The following is a 23,450-nucleotide window of genomic DNA, read 5'->3' as shown; positions in this document are numbered from 1 at the left end:
ATCAGAATTTCCACCTGCTAAAGTTATTTGCAGTCTTTGTACAAACTTGTATATATTGCTCATAACTTTTGTGTATCATTATTGGGCTGAGTGAAACCTACCCCACTTAGATTAGTTAACACATTAACTTATCTTTCAATTTCCTAATGCAGTTTCACTGCATGCAAAAAAGTTCTTAGTTCACAAAGTGAATTACACTTTTTTAATAATCAGTGTCATTGTTGCATAGATGTTCACACACTGTATCATTCATAGATTTTTTTTGATAGATCCCACTTTGAAGGGAACTTACAGAGATGCGAAATAAATCTGTATGCTGCCTTAACAATTAACTATCAGTACAGAATGTTTGGTTCTTTGTAACTAAGTGAGGGAGTTTACTTTTCAAACAATGGAAAAACCAGGATGGAATGTAACAATATTATGAAAAGGAAAAGTTGCTACTCACCAGATAGCGGAGATGATGAGTCATAGATAGGCACAACAAAAAGACTGTCACAAATAAACAAAGCTTTCAGCCATTAAGGCTTTTGTCAACAAAAAACACCACACACACACACACACACACACACACACACACACACACACACACACACACACACACACAGTCTCAGGCAATTGAAACCACACTCAACACTCAATGTGGCTTCAGTTGCCTGAGACTGTGGTTGTGTGTATGAGTTGCGTTTGAGTCGCGTCTGGAACTCAGAATATTCTTTCCTATACTTATTAATGATTGGAAAGGAATATTTTACTCGGTGAACAGTTTTACGTAAAATTTGCTTTTGTTTCACTGAGTATATCTATCTTCGTTGTAATGATCAATTTTTATATACTGCTGCTCTTGAAACTGGACTGAAAATTTTTGCAGTGAGATCTCAGTTACTGTGGACAGTATCTATTTAGGGAGAATAATAAAGTGGGAATGAAAGAATCATAATAAAAGAAAGGAAAAGGGAAAAATGAAATGTTTGGACCACAGTTTGGAATGTTAGAAAAGGACACAAAATAACAATTTTGTGAAAAGTTGGATGTCGAAAGAAATATTGGGTAATTTAGAAAAGTCTAGAGTACTCGGCTACTTTCGTTCTGTAAGATCACCATATGTAGTGAATCTGTGTGCTTTACTTATTGTAGTATATCTCATTGAAGGAATCTTACTCACTGAAATTTAAGACACTAGCCATACTGATGAAGCAATTGTGTTTTTCAATTTTTTTGAATTGGAAGAATATTTCATGCTGGTATCAGACGATTCGTATAATATTAATCAATACCATCCTAATTGCAACTGTAGATAAGGCATAAACAGCGTTAATGAAACAATCTTTCCAATCATCACTGGATGAAATATGTGACCAAAGTAACGGAAAGGTAAAGCACCATTTGTGACTAGTATGAATAATGTATGTACCTGTAATGATGAGTGAGAGGGTGCAAGAATTAATGTCAAAGAAGTTGAGAATTAATGTCAAAAGAAACAATATTATGTCCCTTATCTCAAAGTCCACCCTCTCCAACTTAATTTTATCTTCCTCTTTGTGCCATACTCTCATTAGCTTTCTATGCATAAGTTACTACACAGTACAGTGCACAAGGTTCCATGTCTATCTCCAGCCACTGTTGCGATATAAAAAAAAAAAATGGAAATGTCGTGTGGCTAGGGCCTCCCGTCGGGTAGACCGTTCGCCTGGTGCAGGTCTTTCGATTTGACGCCACTTCGGCGACCTGCGCGTCGATGGGGATGAAATGATGATGATTAGGACAACACAACACCCAGTCCCTGAGCGGAGAAAATTTCCGACCCAGCCGGGAATCGAACCCGGGCCCTTAGGATTGACAGTCTGTCACGCTGACCACTCAGCTACCGGGGCGGACGTTGCGATAATATTCATTCATTCATACGTTTTCAAAGAAACTGAAGATGATGATGATGAAGTCTCATACTCCTTGACAAAGCGTAGGGGACAATGCGGGAGACCTGCATTGCCGTACTAGGCAAGGTCCTAGTGGAGGTGGTTTGCCGTTGCCTCCCTTCGACCATAATGGGGATGAATGATGGTGATGAAGACAACACAACAACACCCAGTCATCTCGAGGCAGATGAAAATCCCTGACCCCACAGGGAATCAAACCTGGACCCCGCATTCGGAAAGCATGAACGCTACCACGAGCTGCGGACTCAAAGAAATTACTCTTTTGCAATTTGTTGCCCTCTGTTATTGACTTGCCTCGAGCTTCTCCTCCCCCTCCCCTCCCCCCTTTTATTCTTCTTCTTCTTCTTCTCCTTCTCCTTCTCCTTCTCCTTCTCCTTCTCCTGCTCCTTCTCCTTCTCTGGACGTAACCTCTTTGCAATGTCAATTTTACTCTTTAAAGTCTATACAGTTGACTTATACTTGTGCACCCCATTCAAATCTTGCTCCTGCCATCTTCTTTCTGGAAATAATGCTGTAGGTAGGATCTTGATGGTAACTTAGTGCTCATTCTCCTCCTCCTTTTTTACTGCCTGTGTTAATTATGGTTCCAAATGATGAGTAGTCATCTACTGTCTCTGTCCAGTCTCTCAATTTTTAATGAGACATATTCATTTAATTTCCTTCATTGCTTGTGCGGTGACAATTGTTGTATCAGTATTGATTCTTTCTAGTTTGTTATACAGTGTTCCTTGTTGTAATAGTCAGATTGGTAGAAGTACACCCCATCTTACAACTCAACCTATGGGCCATTGCTGTTACAGTATATATTGTGTGTAATGCATGTTGCTGTTGCATGTAGTATAACGAAGTATGTGCCGCAGGCTGAAATAATTTGATGTATGCAATGTTTGTGGTGTTTGCAAAATCAATAGTAATTTTTTTTTTTGGTGTTACTGAGTTGGAGCAGTAGTTGGAATGAATAGAACAAAAACTCCTGTTAGTTTAATTTTGTGGTTGACATAGCACTCGGAACAAATAAATGTGGTATGTATATATGTGTGTCCGTCTAGATGTCCGTCTGCCAGTACAAAGGTAACATGTTCAATCATTGTAGCAGCATGGACAAAAAAGTACTGTTTGAGATAATGAAAGACAATAGTCAAACTGCTCAGGTTTCCAGACTGCCTAAATCACCAGCTGCAGTATTTATTATTCCCTTGCATGATGAGCTGTTTTTGTCTCAGTCGTGCGAGTCCTGGACGAGAGAAGGCTCCGGAACTACAACCTCACATTGGCCCGAGGTTTGCTGCCAAAGGAAGGTTAGCTATGTTATGTCTTCCAAAATGCATTTTTGTTAACTACTTGTTATAGTAGTATGTAAGATTAATAGCACCTCATTTAGTGTTTTATTGAAGTAAATCTTTTTAACAGACAAATATGAGGAGAGCCAAACAGGATGGGACAAGGTACAGTAAACATAACTGAAAACGGATAAGAGTAATGATTTAACAAATGTATTGATTTACACTCAGTATCCAAGGAAACAAAAATGGATAACTTTGTACATTCAAACTAGATGGAAGTTTCTTGTTTCATTTAAAATGTTTTGTAATTTAAAAAGTGAGAGTGTCTCCTTTCTCTCTCTCTCTCTCTCTCTCTCTCTCTCTCTCTCTCTCTCGCTTTGTGTGTGTGTGTGTGTGTGTGTGTGTGTGTGTGTGTGTGTACAAAACAAACAGAAGCCAGAATAAACACTGGTTTCATCTAATTTGAATTACTAACTTTTATTAATTTGAAATTGGTTTTAGTTAACGTGAACATGATGTGTTCTGAAAGATCTAAGTGGAAGGTCCCTGGAGTATATCCTTCAGATATAGATCCATTGGAGAACCAAGCATTACAAAGTTATTCCACCTAATGTGCAAGATGTATGAAACAAGGGAAATACTCTGACTTAAAGAAGAATAAAGTATTCCAATTCCAAAGAAGGCAGGTGCTGACTACTGTGAATACTTCCAAACCATCAGTTTAATAAGTCACAGTTGCAAAATACTGATACTAATTATTTACAGACTGGAAAGACTTATAGAAGCTGGCCTTCGGGAAAATCATTTAGGGTTCCGGAGGAATTTAGAAATGTGTGAGGCAATACTGATCTAGGTCTTACCTAAGAGATGAGTTGAAGAGAACCACACCTATGTTTGTAGATTTAGAGAAAGTTTAGACACTCTTTGAAATTTCAAAGGGATAAAATAAGGAGAGGAAAGCTTCTTGACAACTTGTTCAAAAATCAGCCTGCAGTTAAATGAGTCAGAGGACATGAATGTTATTCAGTAAGTACATTGAGCTAGCTGTGAGGGGGACCAAGGAGAAATTTGCAGTGGGAATTAAAGTTCAGGAAGAAGAAATAAAAACTTTGTAGTTTGCCGATGACATAGTAATTCTGTCAGACAGCAAAGGACTTGCAAGAGCAGTGGAACTGAATGGAAAGTGGCTTGAAAAAAGGATATAAGATCCACATTAATAAGTGTAATGGAATGTAATCAAATTAAATCAGCTGGTTTTGGTGAAACTGAATTAGAAAGTGTGACACTAAATATGACTGATGAATTTTGCTATTTGGGCAGCTAAATCACTAATATTGCTTAAGTAGAGAAGGTATCAATTGCAGACAGGCAATAGGAAGAAAAGCATTTCTAAAAAAAAAAAAAACCAGAGGAATTTGTTAACATTAAACGCAAATTTCAGTGTTAGGAAGTCTTTTTCAGAAGATATTTGTCTGGGGTGAGTGTTGTGCAAAAGTGAAATGTGAACAATGAGCTTTATGGCCAGGAAAAAAAAAACAGAAGCTTTTGAAATGTCATGCTGTAGCTGAAGGCTGGAAATTGGATGAGTGGATTGAATAACTGTTGAGGAGAGACTAAATCAAATTGGAGAGAAAAGAGGAGACCAGTTGCTATGACACGTCGTGGGGCACAAAGGAACAAGCCGGCAAGTGTGTGTGTGTGTGTGTGTGTGTGTGTGTGTGCTTTTTTTTTTTTTTTTTTTTGTTTTGGTGGGGAGGGTTAAAATTGCAGAGTGAGACCAAGAGATGATTGCAGTCAGCAGATTCAAATGTATATGGGTTGCAGTAGCTATACAGAGACAACCAACTTTGCATAGGATAGAATAGGGTGGAGAGGTGCTTCAAACCAGTCTTTGAACTGAAACCCCAGCAGTAACAAGAACAGTGAGTTCTAGGAAGACAATATATCACAAGCATCTGAAAAAGAATTAGTTATACTGACTACACATGGTGCTTCATAACTACAGATAATTGCTATTTGAGCTTAAAATGTTGAGTAGGGTTGACATAATGTGCAGCCTTTCTTTATGAAAGTGTAGAGGACACTGGATTTCAGCATGAATTTAAGATAAATTTTTTATTTTCCTTTATAGCAAAGGTGCTGAACCTCAGTTCCGCAATCCTCGTGTTAAACTTCTATGGGATCGCTGGAGGAACGTGTGGCTTCTAGCATGGGAACGGCAACGTAGACTGCAGGAAAGATTAGCATATTTGCAAGAACTTGAGAAGGTCAAGAACTTCAGCTGGGACGATTGGCGCAAACGAGTAGGTTATCAGCTCTTATAATTGCAGTAAGCAATTTTTGGTGAAAATCTGTCTCTTATTTGTTTCCGTTAAATGAGTACTTAACATTGCATGTTGGTTTTTTTAGTTCCTGAAATTCATGAACCACAAGAAATCGCGTCTCACTGACCTTTTCCGAAAAATGGACAAGAATAACGATGGCCTCATTCCTCGAGAAGACTTCATTGATGGAATTATGAAGACAAGTAAGCATAACTTTTTGCTTTCTCAGTTAATATCCAACATCCAAGCTGCTAATAAAAGTATACATTTGTGTGCAGGTTCGTTGTCGCTATTTACATAAATAGTAATATAATACTTAAAGATAATATGTGGTTACCCTATATCCAGGAAATAAATTGAAACAAGCAGAATTATATATGAATCTCAAAGAATTTCAGAAACTATGATTTTATATTATATTGGTTACTTTATGTTTGTCGTCATTTTCGATGTAATGTCATAGGGGGTTAGATCACAAGCTGAAATTGAGAACTGAATTCTTTTGTGTGCCACTTTAAAGTGTTACATAATCTTGCAGTACAGAATGTTTTCAGATGGGGCGAAAAATCAATTTACCACTCATTTTTGTATTGTTGTTGGTTGTTGTTCCCCCTACCATTCATTTGTTCCTGTTTGGCTTGTATGGCTTTCAAACAGTCATTCATCATTACAGCTTTATATTAAATTGCTAGTGAATCACTACTTCATTGAATTGTAATAGTGGACAAAAGACTGTTAGTTCAAGAAAAGAGAAGCAAATGCCATTCAAATTTTCGACTGACCTTTATTTATTGTTTTCCTTTACTTTGGGTTCAAGGACATTCACTGTGCTACTTGTTGCAATCCATTTACATTCTCGCACACACGCACGCGCACGCGCGCGCGCGCGCCCACACACACACACACACACACACACACACACACACACACACACACACACACACACACACTCTCTCTCTCTCTCTCTCTCTCTCTCTCTCTCTCTCTCTCTCTCTCTCCCTCTCTCTGAGTTCCTGTTTCCAAACCCTCTAAAAGAAAACCACTTCTCAGAATGATGTTAAATTTATAACTGCATATTATTAACATGGGGGAGCTGTCGTGGATCAAAAATAAATGTAACAAAAATTTTACCAATAGATGGCGCTGTACGTGTCTTAATGTAATTGGGGTCAGCTACACATGACAGATGAATTTCAATACAATGGCTATGGTTTGAGTTGCATCTTACACCATCTGTACTGTTCATTGTGCATGACTACATAAGCTCAGCAGTCAACAATTGTGGCACTGTTAGGTAGCCCATCCACTATTGCAAGGTCGTACCATATTGAATGGGAAAAATCGATCTTTAATTGTCCTGTGGCCAAAAACCATATAAAAAGCAGAATGACACCTGTCTTTAATTGTCCTGGGGCCAAAAACCACATAAACAGCAAAATGACATCAGTTTTGATTGTCTCGAGACTGGCACAAGACATCTTCAATAAGCTGTCCACCATTTTCTTCCACAAGTTGAAATTAAGAAGCAACATGTACCACTACAGGTCGGAGTGTCTTGAGGGACAAGTTCAAATGCTGGGCAAGAATGTAATTGGAGCACTGAACACAGCATCTTTCAGCTGACTCCACAGCCAGAAATCACACTGATCATCAGGTGATCTGGATGACAACGCTGTAGGAAAATGACAGCTGATAATTCTAACATTTCAGAAATGCCGCTGCTGCAGCCACTTTACTGGCTGTGCAGTAGGTGGAGGAGCGCCATCTTGCATAAAAATGGTTCTACCTGCACATCCACCCTATTGAAGGGTTGGAATGATGTTGGTGTGAAAAAGGCCCTTGTGGCATTTACCAGTAACGGTACAGGTAACAGGACCTTCAGGACTCATCTTCTCCAAAAGATGTGAGCCTATGATAAATGATGATGTCAAATCATACCATACAATCACCTTTGCAGAATGAAATGGTACCGGTTGGTGTGTGTACCCATATTCTGCAGTTCTGTATACTGACATGTCCTTGGAGATGGAACTGGGTTTTGTCTGTCCGCTGAATATTCCATGACCATTCATTGTCCACTTCCATGAACAAGAAATTAGATTGAACATTTGGTTTGCTGACAGATCAGCAGGAAGCAACACCTGAACATGTGTGATTGCTGTATGGATAGCAATGCAGGATGTTTTGTAGGATTTTATGCACCGTGCTTGCAGGCATGTCAAACGTACAGGCAATTTGCCATGCACTCCATGTTGTAACACAGCTGCTTCACCCCTCCTTGTGATGCTGTCTCCACACATTTGACAGCTGTCGGATCAGCTGCTTTCCTCTCTCTGCCACACTGCTTGTCAAAAGATACTGTCTTTTTTGGATTTTTTAAATAATTTTCTCCAGACGCTTAAGAGACATCAAACCAAAGCCTTTTTTCATACCCTTGTCAGGAGTATCTGCGAGGATACTGGTGCACAGTTACTGTTTTTTAAGCTTTGCCAGCAGCACATGATTCTTTATGAGGACAGTCATGTTGAGCTGTGTATTTCGATGCTTACAGTACTTTCTATTGGTCAAATTTTTGTGGTGTTCCGCCTTCTCTTTCCTGCATCAACAATGTGGTTTTTAAATTTGATATCATTTTGAGCAGTGGTTCTCTTCTCACAGTATTTTGAAACTGGAATCTTAATTATGGACACCCTATATCGGGGGTGGGGGATGGCGAGTTGTTGATCTTACAATTAAGTTGTAGACTTCTGCTGTATAGAGAACTGATGCTGGTGTCCAACCTGACAACTTTTAGTAATTTCAGCATTCTTCTTCTTCTTCTTCTTCTTCTTCTTGTGGTCTTCAGTCCAAAGACTGTTTTGGCACTGCTTTCCACCCTAATCTGTTCTGTACAAGCCACTGCATAACTAATTTCTCATTATAGTGTGTCCTTTGCCCCCTCAACAGTTTCTTTTCCCAGACTTCCCTCAACAACTGCACTGCTTATTAGTTTGTGTCATTGTGTTGCTTGTCTGTTGATCACTTCCTTTAGTTAAGTTGTATCATAATGTTTTTGCCCAGTTTGGTTCAGTAACTCTGTATATTAATTGAAATTTATTGTAGCCTAAGTAGATATTTAACCAGATGATTGATTTCTTTGCTGAAACAGTTTTTGTTTCTTTTCTCTCTTCCTTTCTGCCACCCTAACTGCTTCTTTTTTGTATTATGTTGGATTTACATGTGTTGTCTTACGACTATTGTTTATTAAATTGTTCCTGTTCATACATCAGCTTAGTGTAGCCTTTCCTTTGGACTGCTGGTCCCAGCGGAGGTTAGAGTCCTCTCTCGGGCATGGGTGTGTGTGTGTGTGTGTGTGTGTGTGTGTGTGTGTGTGTGTGTGTGTGTGTGTCCTTAGGATAATTTAGGTTAAGTAGTGTGTAAGTTTAGGGCCTGATGACCTTAGCAGTTAAGTCCCATAGGATTTCACACACATTTGAACATTTTTCCTTTGGACTGACTATTTGCTTGAAGATATTCAGTTAAGTGGTTAATTGCTTTCAGTTTTAAAATATGTGTGTGTTTCATTCTTTGTAATGAACACCCTTAGTGAGCTACGATGAGAACTAGAATCTTTGTTTTTACAGAATTTGATACGAGCCGGCTGGAGATGAATGCAGTTGCTGATCTTTTTGATCGTAATTCAGAAGGTTTCATTGACTGGAAGGAGTTCATAGCAGCATTAAGGCCTGATTGGGTTGAGCCAACAAAACCCGTTACAGATGCTGATAAGATTCATGATGAAGTTAAAAGACTTGTTATGCTGTGTACATGCAGGCAAAAATTCAGAGTCTTTCAGGTTGGAGAAGGAAAATACAGGGTGAGTTGAAACAACCATTTTGTTTTGAGTATCTCTTTTTTTTATATTCAGTGTGTGATCTTGAAAATGTTGTGTGATGTACTTGAATCTGTAAAGGTTGGCCATCAGACAGCGAGGTAAACAACAGTTTTTTTCCCCTAGGGAAACAATATAAACCAGTTCGTAATCATTAACTACAGTTCTAGGTTTTCCACATCCCTCTTTATTTCTCTTCCAGTTTGGTGACAGCCAGAAGTTACGCCTGGTGCGTATTCTACGATCAACTGTCATGGTGAGAGTTGGTGGTGGCTGGGTTGCACTAGATGAGTTCCTGCAAAAGAATGACCCTTGCCGTGGTATGTATAAGCAAAATTATGCTTTAATTTTTTCGAGAAGTCTTTCTGAGAATTTACATGTGAAATATCTGATGAAATGGTGCACTGTTGAAGGCATTTTATCTTTTTTTTTAGTTGTGTGTAAATATGTTTTATTTGTAAATTGACTGTGATGGTAGCAATACCAAAAATGTAAGAAAGGAATGTCAGTGTCCACAATTAAGTGGAGAGACTTTAGGCAGGAACTAAGAGAGGCTGCCCCATGACATGAGGCAGTTTTAATTATGAAGGAAAATAAAAATGATTCTTGGTTTCATCTTTATAATGTTTTATTTTATTACAGCACTTCTTTTCTGTTAAGAATAATGTCCATTGCTGACTATACCTTAGGTGTGAAGTTAGTCTTCGTACATCATTATACTTCTCCTAAAATTTTATCAATTTATTGATTTTTTGTGGAATATTCAAGTACTCCGTCTACAGTTTTAGAATAGTGTTTGTCCAGAATTTATTAACCTTTCAGATCAGAATTTAACTGTCACAGTTTTTGAGCTGTTTGTGGTGCATAAGCAATTTATTGTTATGAGATGCAGAATCTTTTATCTAGATTGCTACAGAAAACCTAATAAAGTCATTAGCAATGTTAACAAAAGATGTTATAAGCCGTAAGATATATAAGATTTCTTAACCATTATTGACTGTGTAGTATATTTTTTGGAGCAGGCTCCAGTACGGAGCTAGACCCAACTGCTGTTGCGTTAGTGTCGTGTACCTGTCCTTATTTCTCTGTCTTCTGGCAACATTCTGCTCAAGTATTTCTGCCAAGCAGTAAGCAGCTCATGCAAATGGTTTTAGTGCTGTTTGAATTGAGTTGAAGCCATGTTCTTTTTATGATTTTCTGCTAGTTTCCATAGAAATCTTAGAGGCTCCCATTCCCATCTTTACTGTTAGTTACATTCCATTTTCATTTCTACTTGCCATTTTTTTTACAACTTTTTGTTGTTTTGCTCTTCAAATTATGCAGTCAACGTGTCACTTTATATGTGACTAACGTTATCACACTTACTGACACTGTATGTTTGTTCAGAATGCTAATAATCTGGTAGGGGCAATTGTGTTGCTAGAGTAAAGGCATTTCTGTGTCTTGCTGTGAAAGTAGTCCAGATAGAAACAAGCAGATGATACAGAGAATCATATTTGTATGTAAGGCTATTTAACAGGTAGCATTTGAGATACATCATTTAAATATGTTCTTGTTTTTCACCAGTGCACTTACATTTATGTAGCTTTGTCAGATATTTCACAAACTGTATCATGTTCATGAATAAGTGAAGTGTGGTACTTGGAAATAAATTTTCATTATTTTTATGGGTAACAATAGAAGTTTTTGGATGGAGTAATACATACAGTAAGGGAAAGGCAACCACTTGCCTACAGTGGATCAGTCCGTGGAGCACAGAAACACACAAGTCTTGCTGAGGCTGTAAGAATGTGTATTTGGGTTAGAGATCAAAAATGAGTTCCGTGTAATCGCTTTAAATTTGCCAGCAGGTTCCATGGTGTGATCTCGGAACCCACTGTCTTCGTATGCCTGTAGGCTCAACTCGTGAGTCTCTGTAGCAGCACACTCGTCACCCGAGTCTGTTGTCGGGTAAAAGTGCACTCAACTTGCTCAGAAAGGAGCACAAGTACCAAAGCTCACAAGTGTGACCGTGGGCTAGCAGTGTTTCTGCTACATATACAACTATCTTGAAAGACATTTCCACCATTAAACTGTAAATTGGTATTTATTTATTTGATGTAATCGTGATTTCGGCTTCACTGCCTTTCTCGGGTGCAAGTTGAAATGTCACAAAATGTCCGACCTGTCTACATGAGGGAAGCAAGTTATGTACCAGTATAACAAGTGATTGGTTAGCAGCGAATATTGTTCTGTTTATACTTACATTTGTACAGATGAAAAATTGTGAAGACTGCTGTAAATTTATTTTAATACCTATTCAGATAATGTCTAACGATTATTTTAACATATACACAGTTTCAAGGCATTGTTGAGTCTGTAATGGCAGTACCAGAAAACGTGACATTCTGGTGAAGTATATTCTCTCAGTGGTGGTTAATTATCAAAATAAATTACAGAAATGAATGATAAGCTACACAACTAGATGTTGTGCCCAGGTTTTGTTTGACGCAGCACATATATTTTCTCATGGTGGAGGTGGAATGGACAAGAGTGCAATCATTTCATTTGCATTGAATGAAATTTGTACACATTTCAAAATTTTATTTTTGTGGGGGTCCATACCCTCAATGTTGCCTGATAATGAAAACATGGTCCAAGTGGGCCGTGTATTCTTTTTATTATACCTGTCCACATGTATCAGTGATTAAGTGTGAAGCGTAAAATACTTGCTTGAAAGTGACCCACGGTAGAAATTGGTCAATTGCGTGGATGATAAAAAGAATAAAATCTGCTTCGACCACATTTTCTTTGTCAAAAAAGAAATATGTGATTTTCATCTGAAGCTTGGACTGCAGCATGAAACTTATTCCAGATATCACTCCTCCTCCTCTAATGGTAAACATTTACAATTGTGTACTTTGGATAAATTAAATTTCTTCTTGCATTCTCGAAGTCTGACAAGAGACAGCTTTGTTAAAGGCCATCCGATCCCAATAGTTGGTCATTTCGCGTTGTCACTGCTACTCTACAGCTGCGAGATTGTGTACGCATCTTCCTTACTAACAGTAAGTCATGATTAGCGTTATGCTCCTGCATGCTTTGGTAATACAGTTTAAAGCGACCACAACACCACAGTTCTCACATTCGTATTAGTTGCGGAACAATTGTGGGAACAAAGGAAGTCCATTACAACTGATGTAATAGCGGCATCTTGATTTGTGGAGTATGCGACTTGAACATTAGACTTATACGTGCTATATTTCTGATCTCTGGTTTGGGTGTCTGTGTGGTTGTGTGTGTGAATGTGAGTGCTATTGCTGGAACAAGAACCAGTAGTTGAAAGCTAGAATGAATGCTGTTTTCTGTTGTGTGTTCCTCTTCTCTGTGTATTGATCTGCTGTAGGTGAGTGAGTGACTTTCTCTTATTTCACACATTGCTCCATTATTTTTATGGGTTAAATAGATAACACAATGTTGTCAATGGTAATTAATTTTCTGGATGTCTCCTATTTTTCAAAATGTTAGGGTATTGGTGTAAAACAAATGTGCATCTTGATATTTTCCTTACAGGTTTTATATCCTTGAATTCATGTAACTTGAGATCTCTTGTTCAGCATGTCATAAATGGTTGATATCACAGTTAATGAGGCCCCCCTGCAATCCTATTGACAGTAATATCTCACTACAGCGAGATTCTTCCTAGGATTGTTGACAACTATGGCTAATTAGTGTAATACTGCCTGTGTTTTAACCTAATTTGCAACAGAAAGTAGTCGGGCTTTTTCTTGCAAGTAGATAAGAACAATGTTGTTCAAATTCAATGTCTGGTAAATGAATATTAGGAAAAAAACATCAAGAATGACACCAGACTTACAGAGTTACCTGTTGAGAGAAAAGTGATCAAATACTTCATTCTGAGAATTTTGTTGCCCTTTTGTTGTAAATCATTAGGGGAATTAAAGACAAATGAGAAAATCTATTTCACTTGTTTGTCTACTATTTGTTTTGTTGCCCATTTAATATTTAACATCATTAGGATTCAGAGATGGAAAATATATGGTGTGCTGTGTCATTTATGTTAGTTGAGGCAATATGTATTGTGGGAACTAAGCATTTGCTACAGAGCAAATCATATGTAAGTTTCTGAGGTACTAGCGTTGGGAGGAATAACCCCAACTGAAGGTCACAATCACATGAGAAGACACACTAACCTAACAATCTAGGCTGCCCTTCAGTTCATAGCTTCAAAGAACACACTACCTGTGGATTTTCATTTATTGATAATGGTATGGCCTATTGTCCAAAACCCATCAAATCTTAAAGGTGCAAACAATTTCCTGCAATCTGTACATGTCTCTCACTCGCCCCACATCCAAGCAGTCTCCTGTATTCTAAAGAAAACAACCAGCTCAACTTGACATCCTACTTGACCTTCCTGAACATCACATTACTTGGCTTGGTAGTTTCCAATAACTATTTCACCTTTGAGGGGTAGACTCACTGACAGATCAGTGATACAACTGCGCAAGCCAGAATTGCTCCCTTTCACATTTTAATCTCTAAAGATTTGCTGAAAACCAAGAGTCTTAAGATTTTTTGTGGCTCCAATTAGTCTTTAAAAATATTCACCATATGTGGATGCGCAGCGGGACTCACCTTTTGATATTCCTAAAATAATCTGAACTTGTTGTCTATTTATAAATCTCACATAAAGTCCATGGATGTTGACCTGTTACTGATGACCAACTCCATGTATTAGTTAAGGAGAAAAGCTCAGCTGTGTTTTTCAGTCTTGTGTGTATGTGCTTCTTAACTGTTCAATGCCCTAACTATATGGAGAATGGTTACCTTAACACCTATTATTTGTGTACTTCACAGGACTTTTCACTCATAGTTGAATAGTATTCCAGTTCCGCTGTCTGTCTGTTGACATTATGGCCACAGAATAGAACTGATATAGACATACATAGAAAGTATGTATTTTTTAATGCATGCTAAGCAGTCGCACCACAGTTACTAGAAACTTTGATCGGTGCTTGTTTTCATCAACTGACGTTATTTCTATGACATTGCTGAACAGGAATGTTGAGTTCCCATTTATCAGATATTTACAAGTGCCACACTGCTGACTTTTACAGTTTTCTTGTGAATTTTTATTATTTCTTATATTATGGACAATTTTTAGATCAAAGTGTGCTATTTTTAGAAATGTCTCATATATTTACCCGAGCTTTAATTTATAAAATTAGTTTAAGTGATAGTTAACCTGCAGTTATTTGAATTGACTTTTATCTTTTAGGAATTTCATATCATATTTGGGCAAGAGCAAGGACGTAATACTTTTGTAGGTCAAAAATATGAAAGAAATAAAGAACAGATATTTTCAGTTGTATGTTGTTAGTTAACCATAACTGTGCTGTTTTTTTAAGCAATTAGGAAAGTATTGTTTCTGAAGCTTATCTTAAATTAATTGTACTTTGTCCTGCTGTCTTTCATTATAACTTTTATTTCTTTTCATTTGCTCTCTTTTTATGCTAAATTCCCATTGTCAAGGTGGAACAACAAGTGACAGAAAAGGGAATTATTGCCACTGAATTAAGCTAACTTGCAGTTCTACTACTGAGTTCAGCTAACTTGCAATTTTACCCCTGAGTTAAGCCAACTTCCAGTTGTACAGTTTTATATCTCTGTTTCTCCATTGAGTTGCAAATAATTTAATAAAAGAAAACAGTCCTATTTTGAGAAGGAAAAGAGTGTGTAAGATGGCAGATTAAACAGTTTACTCTTTAGCTGAATACTAAGGTTAATTTTTGGGTTGTGATGTTATTTTTAAGTGTGCACTTTGGTTGCGATGATGTTGTCAGTTGAGCGAAACTGTGCAGAAAACGTTATTTTGTATGTATATTCTTTACTAAAATTATTGGGAAGGGTCTTAACTGTTGTCGCCAACAAGCACCAAGCACCGGTGGGTGGTGTTCGTCTCATGAGGTAATTAAAAGTGTGTTTGACATGTTATGTTCTTGAGCTTGTGCCTTTGCTTATGTAATTGTGAGTTGGGGAGATGTAAAATTGCTATCTGTTATGATATGAGAGCACAAACATTTTTCATTATTAAAGCATTCACCCTAGTTCATACAGTGAACACAAAGCTGTACCAAGTAAACAATAATTATTATTAATGTTGATGATCAATCAGCTGTTGTTATTAATGGTGTAACAACAACGTTGGTAAAGCTCTCATATTATGAAAGACATTTTTTGTGAAGAATTTTGTTAAACTCATACTAATGAAGACAAAAATGTAATTATTTTACCCGTGTTTTTCTCTGTCTCTTTCTCTTTGTCCTGTACCCACTTTCCATTACTGTGCAACTGAACATTTATGCTTTGTTCTATCGCACATTTTTGTATTGTTTTTCATTGCAATGTATCTTTTATTTCTGATATTGTCGGCAAAATCATTTTTCGACCTATCCCGGATACTTTGGTCCATTTTCTTTCTGTTCACTGGCATGTTACGCCTATTTTTATTTCTTCTATGCATTTGCATTGTTGTGGAACATATGCAGTTGTTCTGCTTCCGATACCTGACCCCAGTCGGCCTGAGGAGCATGAACCGTGGTGTCCTCTCAGTGTTGTAGCACTTTTCTGTAAGTTTGCTTCACCACCAGACCCTCGGAATGCAGTGTGTGCTAGCTGTGGGCTGAAGTATTTGACTGTCTTTTTTTCCCTTGCAGAATTTAATTTTCTAGAATTATAGTATAACAACAAATTTTGAATGTTTTGGGAGTCAAAGTATTTCTGTTTGAAGCACAGCTACTTGCATTTGCCTGTTGTCATAGTAATAAGAAACTTAATTTTTAGAAAAAAAAGAAAGAGTGAGATAAAGTTCTGTAGTTTAAAAAGATTGTGAGAACTCACCAGAAGGGGAAACAATTTATAGAAACGTTCTGTGTGTGTTTTTTACTTTCCATTGATTTGTGTTATAAATTAGTCTTATATTGTATAGTAGATGTATGACCATATGGCATATTGTTTGTCTTAAGCAAACTAACATGATTCAAGTAAGATATTTACTGGTTTTGTTTTGAAGAACAAGATAACATGCAATATGCATACTGACTGGATGAAATCCACGTGGACTTCTGAATTGCAGACCTTATTTTGTCTAAACTGTCTTGTCCACTGGAAGTGGGGTCAGTGTTTTATGGAACCAGGTATTCTGTTCATTACAGTTTGTTGAATGTGCAGAGCAATTTGTGGTGGGTCAGTAGTGAATTGTTTTCCCACCAAAGACTAATCATTCTACCATCCAGTTTTTTGTTTTCATTTTCCCCGTTGTTTGATTTTTACTGTTGTACTTGCAATAGTTCTGCAGTACATTTTGTTGGTTAATTAAGTTCCTAGAATGATATAGTCGAACAATTTATGTATCCAAGGAAGATATAACTTGGCAAAACTACTACTACTTTGAAGTATACACTGCTTGATCTTGGTGATCTTCAATAGTTTTTCAAATGAATTTAGTTTCATCAGTGTAAGGAAATTACATACAAACTAACCGAAAGGCCAATGGAACATTATAAGTAGTGTACAGGCTGTGTACATCTCTATTTGATAAGTGTCTGAATTAGACTAAGGGTATGCTTGCAGCATATAAACAGGTTCTACACTTTCTATTATATTTATTACAGCAGGAGTGTCTAGAATCATTTTAAAAGAGTGACAGTCATGAAACACCAGTGCCATTAAAAGATGATCACTGATTATCTACTTTCTGGCATCCTAGAAAAAATGGCCATGATCACATTGTAACTTCTGCTGTGATGAATCTACACAAGTTTTTAGTTTGTGCAGAGCTTTGAAAAAGTTGGTACTACTTATTTTTAAATACTGGACTTTCCATCATCAGTTCATAGTTTCAAGGAGCCAATTTTTTGTTATGTTGTAGGTTTATGCTACCAATGAAACAATGAGATCAGATGGCTTGAGGCTGATACTGCATATTCTGAACAAGAATTAATGATAAAGTGACATCAGTAACTTTCATAGCCTCTAGTTAATTCTGTGAAAGCTATAAATGGTTTCCAGCCCCTTCATGTTGAGCAGTAAATGATCATATTTATATCTCTGCCCATCCATCTAACTGAAGTTTTAAATAGTTCACCTATCCACATCAACCAAGTGGTGGAATGGTTCCTTCAAGAACCTCAAAACTATTCAAACTGAGCTGACATTCCATTTCTAGTAAAAAGATATAAACATTTGCTTCTCTGTTCAAAATTACTTTAGGATTGAGTTTTATGGAGGAGCATGTGGAGGCCAAAGTTGTTGTACAACACGGAATTTGCTATCTGTGGCCAACAGTATGTGACAAACTATTTTTTCCCATTCACGATTTCTGATGAATATGCTTGTGACATTATTCATTGTCACACATCATACCGCCAAATAGTAATAACAGTTAATAAATGCTCATAAGCACATGAAACAAGAGAAACGAATCCCAGTGCATAACAAATGCTCTCACTGGACATTGAACTGCTTGGAATTGGAGTTAAATGTAAAATGTTGGTATTGCAGTTTGTCAATGCCTTCGCTACACCTCCCATGTGATTGGCTGAATGTGTGGCGTGCCTCCCATGTGAGCCTCATCACCGTACTTCTTCCATAGCTGCCAATCCTAAAGCCTTTTTTTTAAACAGTGCGGAACATAACAATTGTATTAACAAACACAGAGAATATTAACATCTTTAAGTTTGTAGTACTGTCCTCAGTTGCATATAATGTTAAAGTATGTTGATAATTTTTACTTTTGAACTGTCTAATTACAAATTAATTAAAGACAATTTTTGTGCCATACACATTTCACCTTTATTATTTGCAAGCCATCTTCAGTGGCCTGGTATATGTACATATATATACTATACTATTATTATACTATTTAGTTTGCATTGAGTACATGTATATATAGGTGGTAAACAGAACGGCAGTTTGCTTTTCTATGATTTAGTAGTAATATAAAATTCTGCTTACAGGTTTTGTGGATGTTGTTCTATATGTTGTGTTTTGTTCCATTTTTGACGCTGTTCTTTTTGTAATTCCATTTGAAATTTTGTTTTTGAGACTTCTCAGCACTAGGAACTGAACATTTGTTTGATGTTATAATTTGGTTGAGGTTGCCAGCTGTTGAATGTTAATACCAAAGGTTGAATGTTATTACCAAAGGTTGAATGTTATTATCAACTATTGAGTGGGTTTTTGTGATATCTGCAATCGGTTTGTGTGTGCGTGTGCCCCCCCCCCCCCCCCCCCCCCACACACACACACACACACACACACACACACACACACACACACACAGAGACGTACAAAATTTAAGGAAAGTGTATGTACAATCATCCCATCATACCAAAACAAATACTATTTTACATGCACACACACACACACACACACACACACACACACGCACGCAGATCACCAGATATTACAAAAATACACTCAATAGTTGGCAATAATATTCAGTCTTTGGCGATAACATTTGGCAGTTGGCAACTCCAACAAAAAAATAACATCAAAACAAGTGTTCAGATCCTAGAGCTGTGAAGTCTCCAAAACAAAATTTCAAATAGCAATTATAAGAAGAAAAACAGTGCTAAAAATGGGCAAATAGACAACATCCACAAAATCTTTAAGTAGAGCTTTCAATTATTATTACATTGTAGACAAGAAAACTGCCAGAACTGTTTAGAACCTATATGTACATTGTCCCAAAATGTAAACTAAATAGTATAAACAAAAATATGTTCATATTCCAGGCCACTGAAGATGCCTAGCAAGCAATAAAGGCGAAATGTGTATGGTCCAAAAATTCTGTTTCATTCAGTTGTAATTAGACAGTCCAAAAGTAAAAATTATCAACATACTGCAACAGAGAATGTTAACATTCTTTTAGTAAAGAAAATTTTTACTGCTCACACATCTTACTGCCACTACTCTTTGTGAAATTAGAACGACGTGACGACGACTTATCAGGCGCACTCAATTTCGACTTCACTAAATGTAATATTTTTGTAAATTACATCGAAAACTGTGTGTGCAAAACACATGAATTATTGTAAGCTTTGCCCTTCATGCCAGATCCCACAGCAAACAATGTGTAATTTATGTCTTTGCATGTTCTGCAAACAGCTGAAAGCCCGATGCGACATGATGCCATGGTTGGCAGCAGTTAGCATTCCAAGTCAAATCAACTGCACCACCTAACGACCTACACCAAATGGCCATGAATAATTACCTGCTGAAAGATGCATTTTTATGATATTAGTTATAAAGATAAATACAACAGTACTTTGTCTTGAAACTGTACTTCCCATTACACCAATTACTGCTTTCTTAGTTTTCTATGCCACTGATGTGCATTCTGTGTTCAGGAACCTAAGCACTAAGGACATAATTTTTTAAATTTTTGTTTACACCATCGATAACCGGTTTATTTCGGTGTTGTTTAGCTGCAGAGAAGTTCTTCCACTTCTTTCCCTCCATTTTTACAACACAAAATCTTCATTAATAAATACTGCAAATCGATGATATACAATATGTATCTGCAGTTGAAGCACGGTAATCGTTTTTATAGTTGATTTAGTATTGTTGTCAAATGTGTATCATGCTAATCTAGACCAAAGCTGAATCTCGTTTAGTTGATTCACGTTTTTACAACTTAGCAAATTCATGAACCAGGTTCATTTTTCGCACTAAGGCCAGAATTGACCTCCAGTCAGTGATGGATGATACTGTCAGGGTAGACACTACTCAGGATCTCATAATGCCTCATTGACATTGCAGGGACCTGGGGTGCGTGCGATCATGGTTTGAAGGTTGAATAGTGATAGATGCTCAGGCTGCATGACTGTGACTTGTCAGATTATTAAACTGCAGTCTCTTTAGGTCATGATGTCACTATGGTGATGGATAAGTCAATGAGAAATTGATTGAAAAAAGCAGGATGAGTCATCAACTTGAATTGTAATCACTACAGGGGGGTGACACATTCACCTTATTCTTATGAAGAGTACAGGCCTTTGAACTTCATGCAGTCTGTTGGCAAAAAATGATGTTACTGCTGCAGCTGCACAATTCCTTGTTCTCAGCTAATTGATCTCTAATTGGACGATGAATTGGTCCACAGGTTTCTTTGTGGAGGATAGACTTGGTGCCAAACCAAATTTGCTTGTGGCTGCACTGATCTGATCTTTGTAGTCAGGAACACGCATGGTGTCAAAATACAGGGTGTACATAAAGTCCGGGAACAATTTCAATTATTAATTGCACAAGAACCAAACAGTCTACAGTTATCACACATATGTCATTGTGAGGAGAAACCCTGAAAAGTTTTTTTTTAAAGTATACCACCACAGCGTAGTTCGGTAATTTGCCGATAGTCAGCCCTAGTCGCAAACGTGGGGAGTTCAGGTGTGGAGCGAGCTTTCTCTGTGTTGAAGTTCGACAAAAACAAGTGTGCTACAGCTGTTCAACAGATGTTTGGAACCAAGTACGTTAAGAAGCCACCAACAAGCAAGGCCATTTACCATTGGCACAACAAATTCGTTACAATAGGTTGCTTGTGTCTGGCAAAGAGAAGCAGACGTCCCATGTGAGTGAAGTGAATATGGAGCGCGTATGAGACACATTCATAAGGAGTCCATGGTTTGCTTCAGAGTTTCTCTCCAAAATGCAATATGTATGACATCTGTACAATGTTTAGTTCCTGTGCATTAAATAATTGAAAATGTTCCCGGACTTTCTGCACACCCTGTACTATTTTCTTGCAGTTTAACTCCAGGTGTGGCCCAATGACCAGGCTTGCATCTGACATTATACAGAATGTTCTACAGTTATAGAGTAGACCTAGATAAAATTTCGGTGTTGCATGTCAGAAAACGTATCAGTTTCCTAGTTATACGGAAAAGAAAACTTTCTAATGTTTTTAGTTGTAATGCTAATATTGATGCTTATTACAGACAGTATTGATGTTTCTTATATACAATATTGATGCTTCTTTTGTACTTAATGAAGAAAACTATACAGTATGATGGCCACCATGTAGCACAAATTGAGCCTGGACAGTAAATTCTGATACTCTTGGTTAAATATACACGGTGTACTTTGAATCATTTCTGCTGCATCTGTAAATGGGCTAGATTTTCCACTGACAGTACTAGAATGACTTAAAAATGGGTCCCCATATAGCCATACTGGAAAAAAATCTGGGGAGCTTGGCACCCAAGTTTATAGTTAACCTCTACCCATCCACCTTTATCTACAAGTTTCATGTTGCCCTCAGACCAGAAATTTTTTTTTCCTGACAAGCCATTGTTTTGAAACAAGGTCCACTGATCATATCAGTGTAGCCTGTTGTACAAGACTGCTAAGTAAAAAAAGAAATTGGTTGTATTATGGAATACAAGTACAAAAGTCATTTAGTCTTTACTTCCACATAACAAGGAAAAGACTGATCTGGACCTATGTTCCTATGCAAAACTTCAATTGTCATATCATCTTTACAACCATCAGAAGTGTGTAATATTGATAGTAACTGTAATTATGTGGCACTCTGTTAAAGTTCATTAGGTTAGTCAAATGGCCTACATAAAAATCCAAGATACTTCCTCTTAAATAACACCATTCCATTGTCTACCTGTGCGCTGAATAAATTACTGTTTGAGAGAGCAGGAACTTAAGATAAGTATGTAAGTAGCTCAAGAAATACTTTACTGATAGAATACAGCATGATGTACAGGATGGTAAATGTTTGAAGCTAATAATATGAAAGTCATATAAAATAAATTAACATGTGAAATTAATAATATAGAAGGTGCATTAAAAATTTTCATTTGCTGGGAGGATTCTGTGAATATGTGGGTAATTTGTAATGGAATCTGCTTCATACATGTTAATACTACCTGTTCCACAAAACTGAATTAGGCTCTAGGGTCTTAGTCAAGTAGGGGTGACGACAGACATTGAAGGAATTCAGAGGTCATACAAAGTTAGTATAGCCTGTGTAAATTTTCTTGGAACTTGAATGTTAATCTTTGGAATAAAGATGCTGTAAATTCCGCAAAATCCCCTTTACTAAAATACTGAATAATTATTCATGAAAGGCCATGCAACAACTATGTTTCTGCCATTCATTAACTTTTTTTAACTTGAACCTTAAAATCCAGTCCTCAACGACACTTTAAAGACCTGTTCAATTTGATATAATAATATGTAGAGGCCGCCAAAATTGTAATTTTATATATCATATTTCCCCCTTGTTTTATTTCAGACAGTAGTGTTTTTTATACTGTTGAAATGAAACCTTTAATAAAATGGGAAGTCCAAGTTGGAATATCAATAATATTATGAAATGGATAGATTGGTGCAGATGATATGTTGAGTTGCAAGCAGGCACAGCGGAAAGACTGTAACGTGCTGAGCTGTTGACGAAGCTTCTTTCTGAAAAGGAAACGCACGCACACATGTGCGCCCCCCCCCCCCCCCCCCCCCCACACACACACACACACACACACACACACACACACACAATTGCGAGCAAATTTTGGCCCTCATTGAAGAACACTTCCAACCAGTTGCCCAAAATCTAGCCTCCCAGATCGAAGATACCGACCAATTCCTTCACAAACTCTCCACCCTACCCACCCTTTTACCTCCAGGATCTCTGCTCATCACGGTTGATACCACTTCCCTATAGACAATCATCCATCATGCCCATGGTCTTGCTGCTATCGAGCACTACCTCTCCCAGCATCCTTCAGACTCCAAATTCATTACCTCATTCTCATATACCTTACTAACTTTATTCTCATACACAACTTCCTCTTTGAAGGGAAGATATACAAACAAATCTGTGCACCTGCGTGGCATCCACCTGTGCCAACCTATTTATGGGCCATATAGAGGAAACCTTCCTAGCTTCCCAAAACACCTAACCGATGGTCTGGTTCAGGTTCACTGATGATATTTATGATGGTCTAGTTTCAGGGCCAAG

General features: G+C 37.4%; 1 protein-coding gene across 1 annotated transcript in view; it reads left to right on the top strand.

Annotated features, from left to right (window-relative positions):
* The window catches only part of LOC124619729, a 503,325-nt gene that overhangs the window by 431,598 nt on the left and 48,277 nt on the right, over nt 1–23,450 (top strand). Inside the window, exons 88-92 of the mRNA XM_047146296.1 lie at nt 3,161–3,235; nt 5,352–5,523; nt 5,630–5,747; nt 9,168–9,400; nt 9,618–9,735. Of these exons, the coding sequence (XP_047002252.1) occupies nt 3,161–3,235; nt 5,352–5,523; nt 5,630–5,747; nt 9,168–9,400; nt 9,618–9,735 (716 nt within the window). The remainder of the gene's footprint in view (nt 1–3,160; nt 3,236–5,351; nt 5,524–5,629; nt 5,748–9,167; nt 9,401–9,617; nt 9,736–23,450) is intronic.

This window comes from Schistocerca americana, chromosome 6 (genome assembly GCF_021461395.2).
Source record: "Schistocerca americana isolate TAMUIC-IGC-003095 chromosome 6, iqSchAmer2.1, whole genome shotgun sequence".
NCBI lineage: Eukaryota > Metazoa > Arthropoda > Insecta > Orthoptera > Acrididae > Schistocerca > Schistocerca americana.
This window is presented reverse-complemented; position numbering and strand designations above follow the sequence as displayed.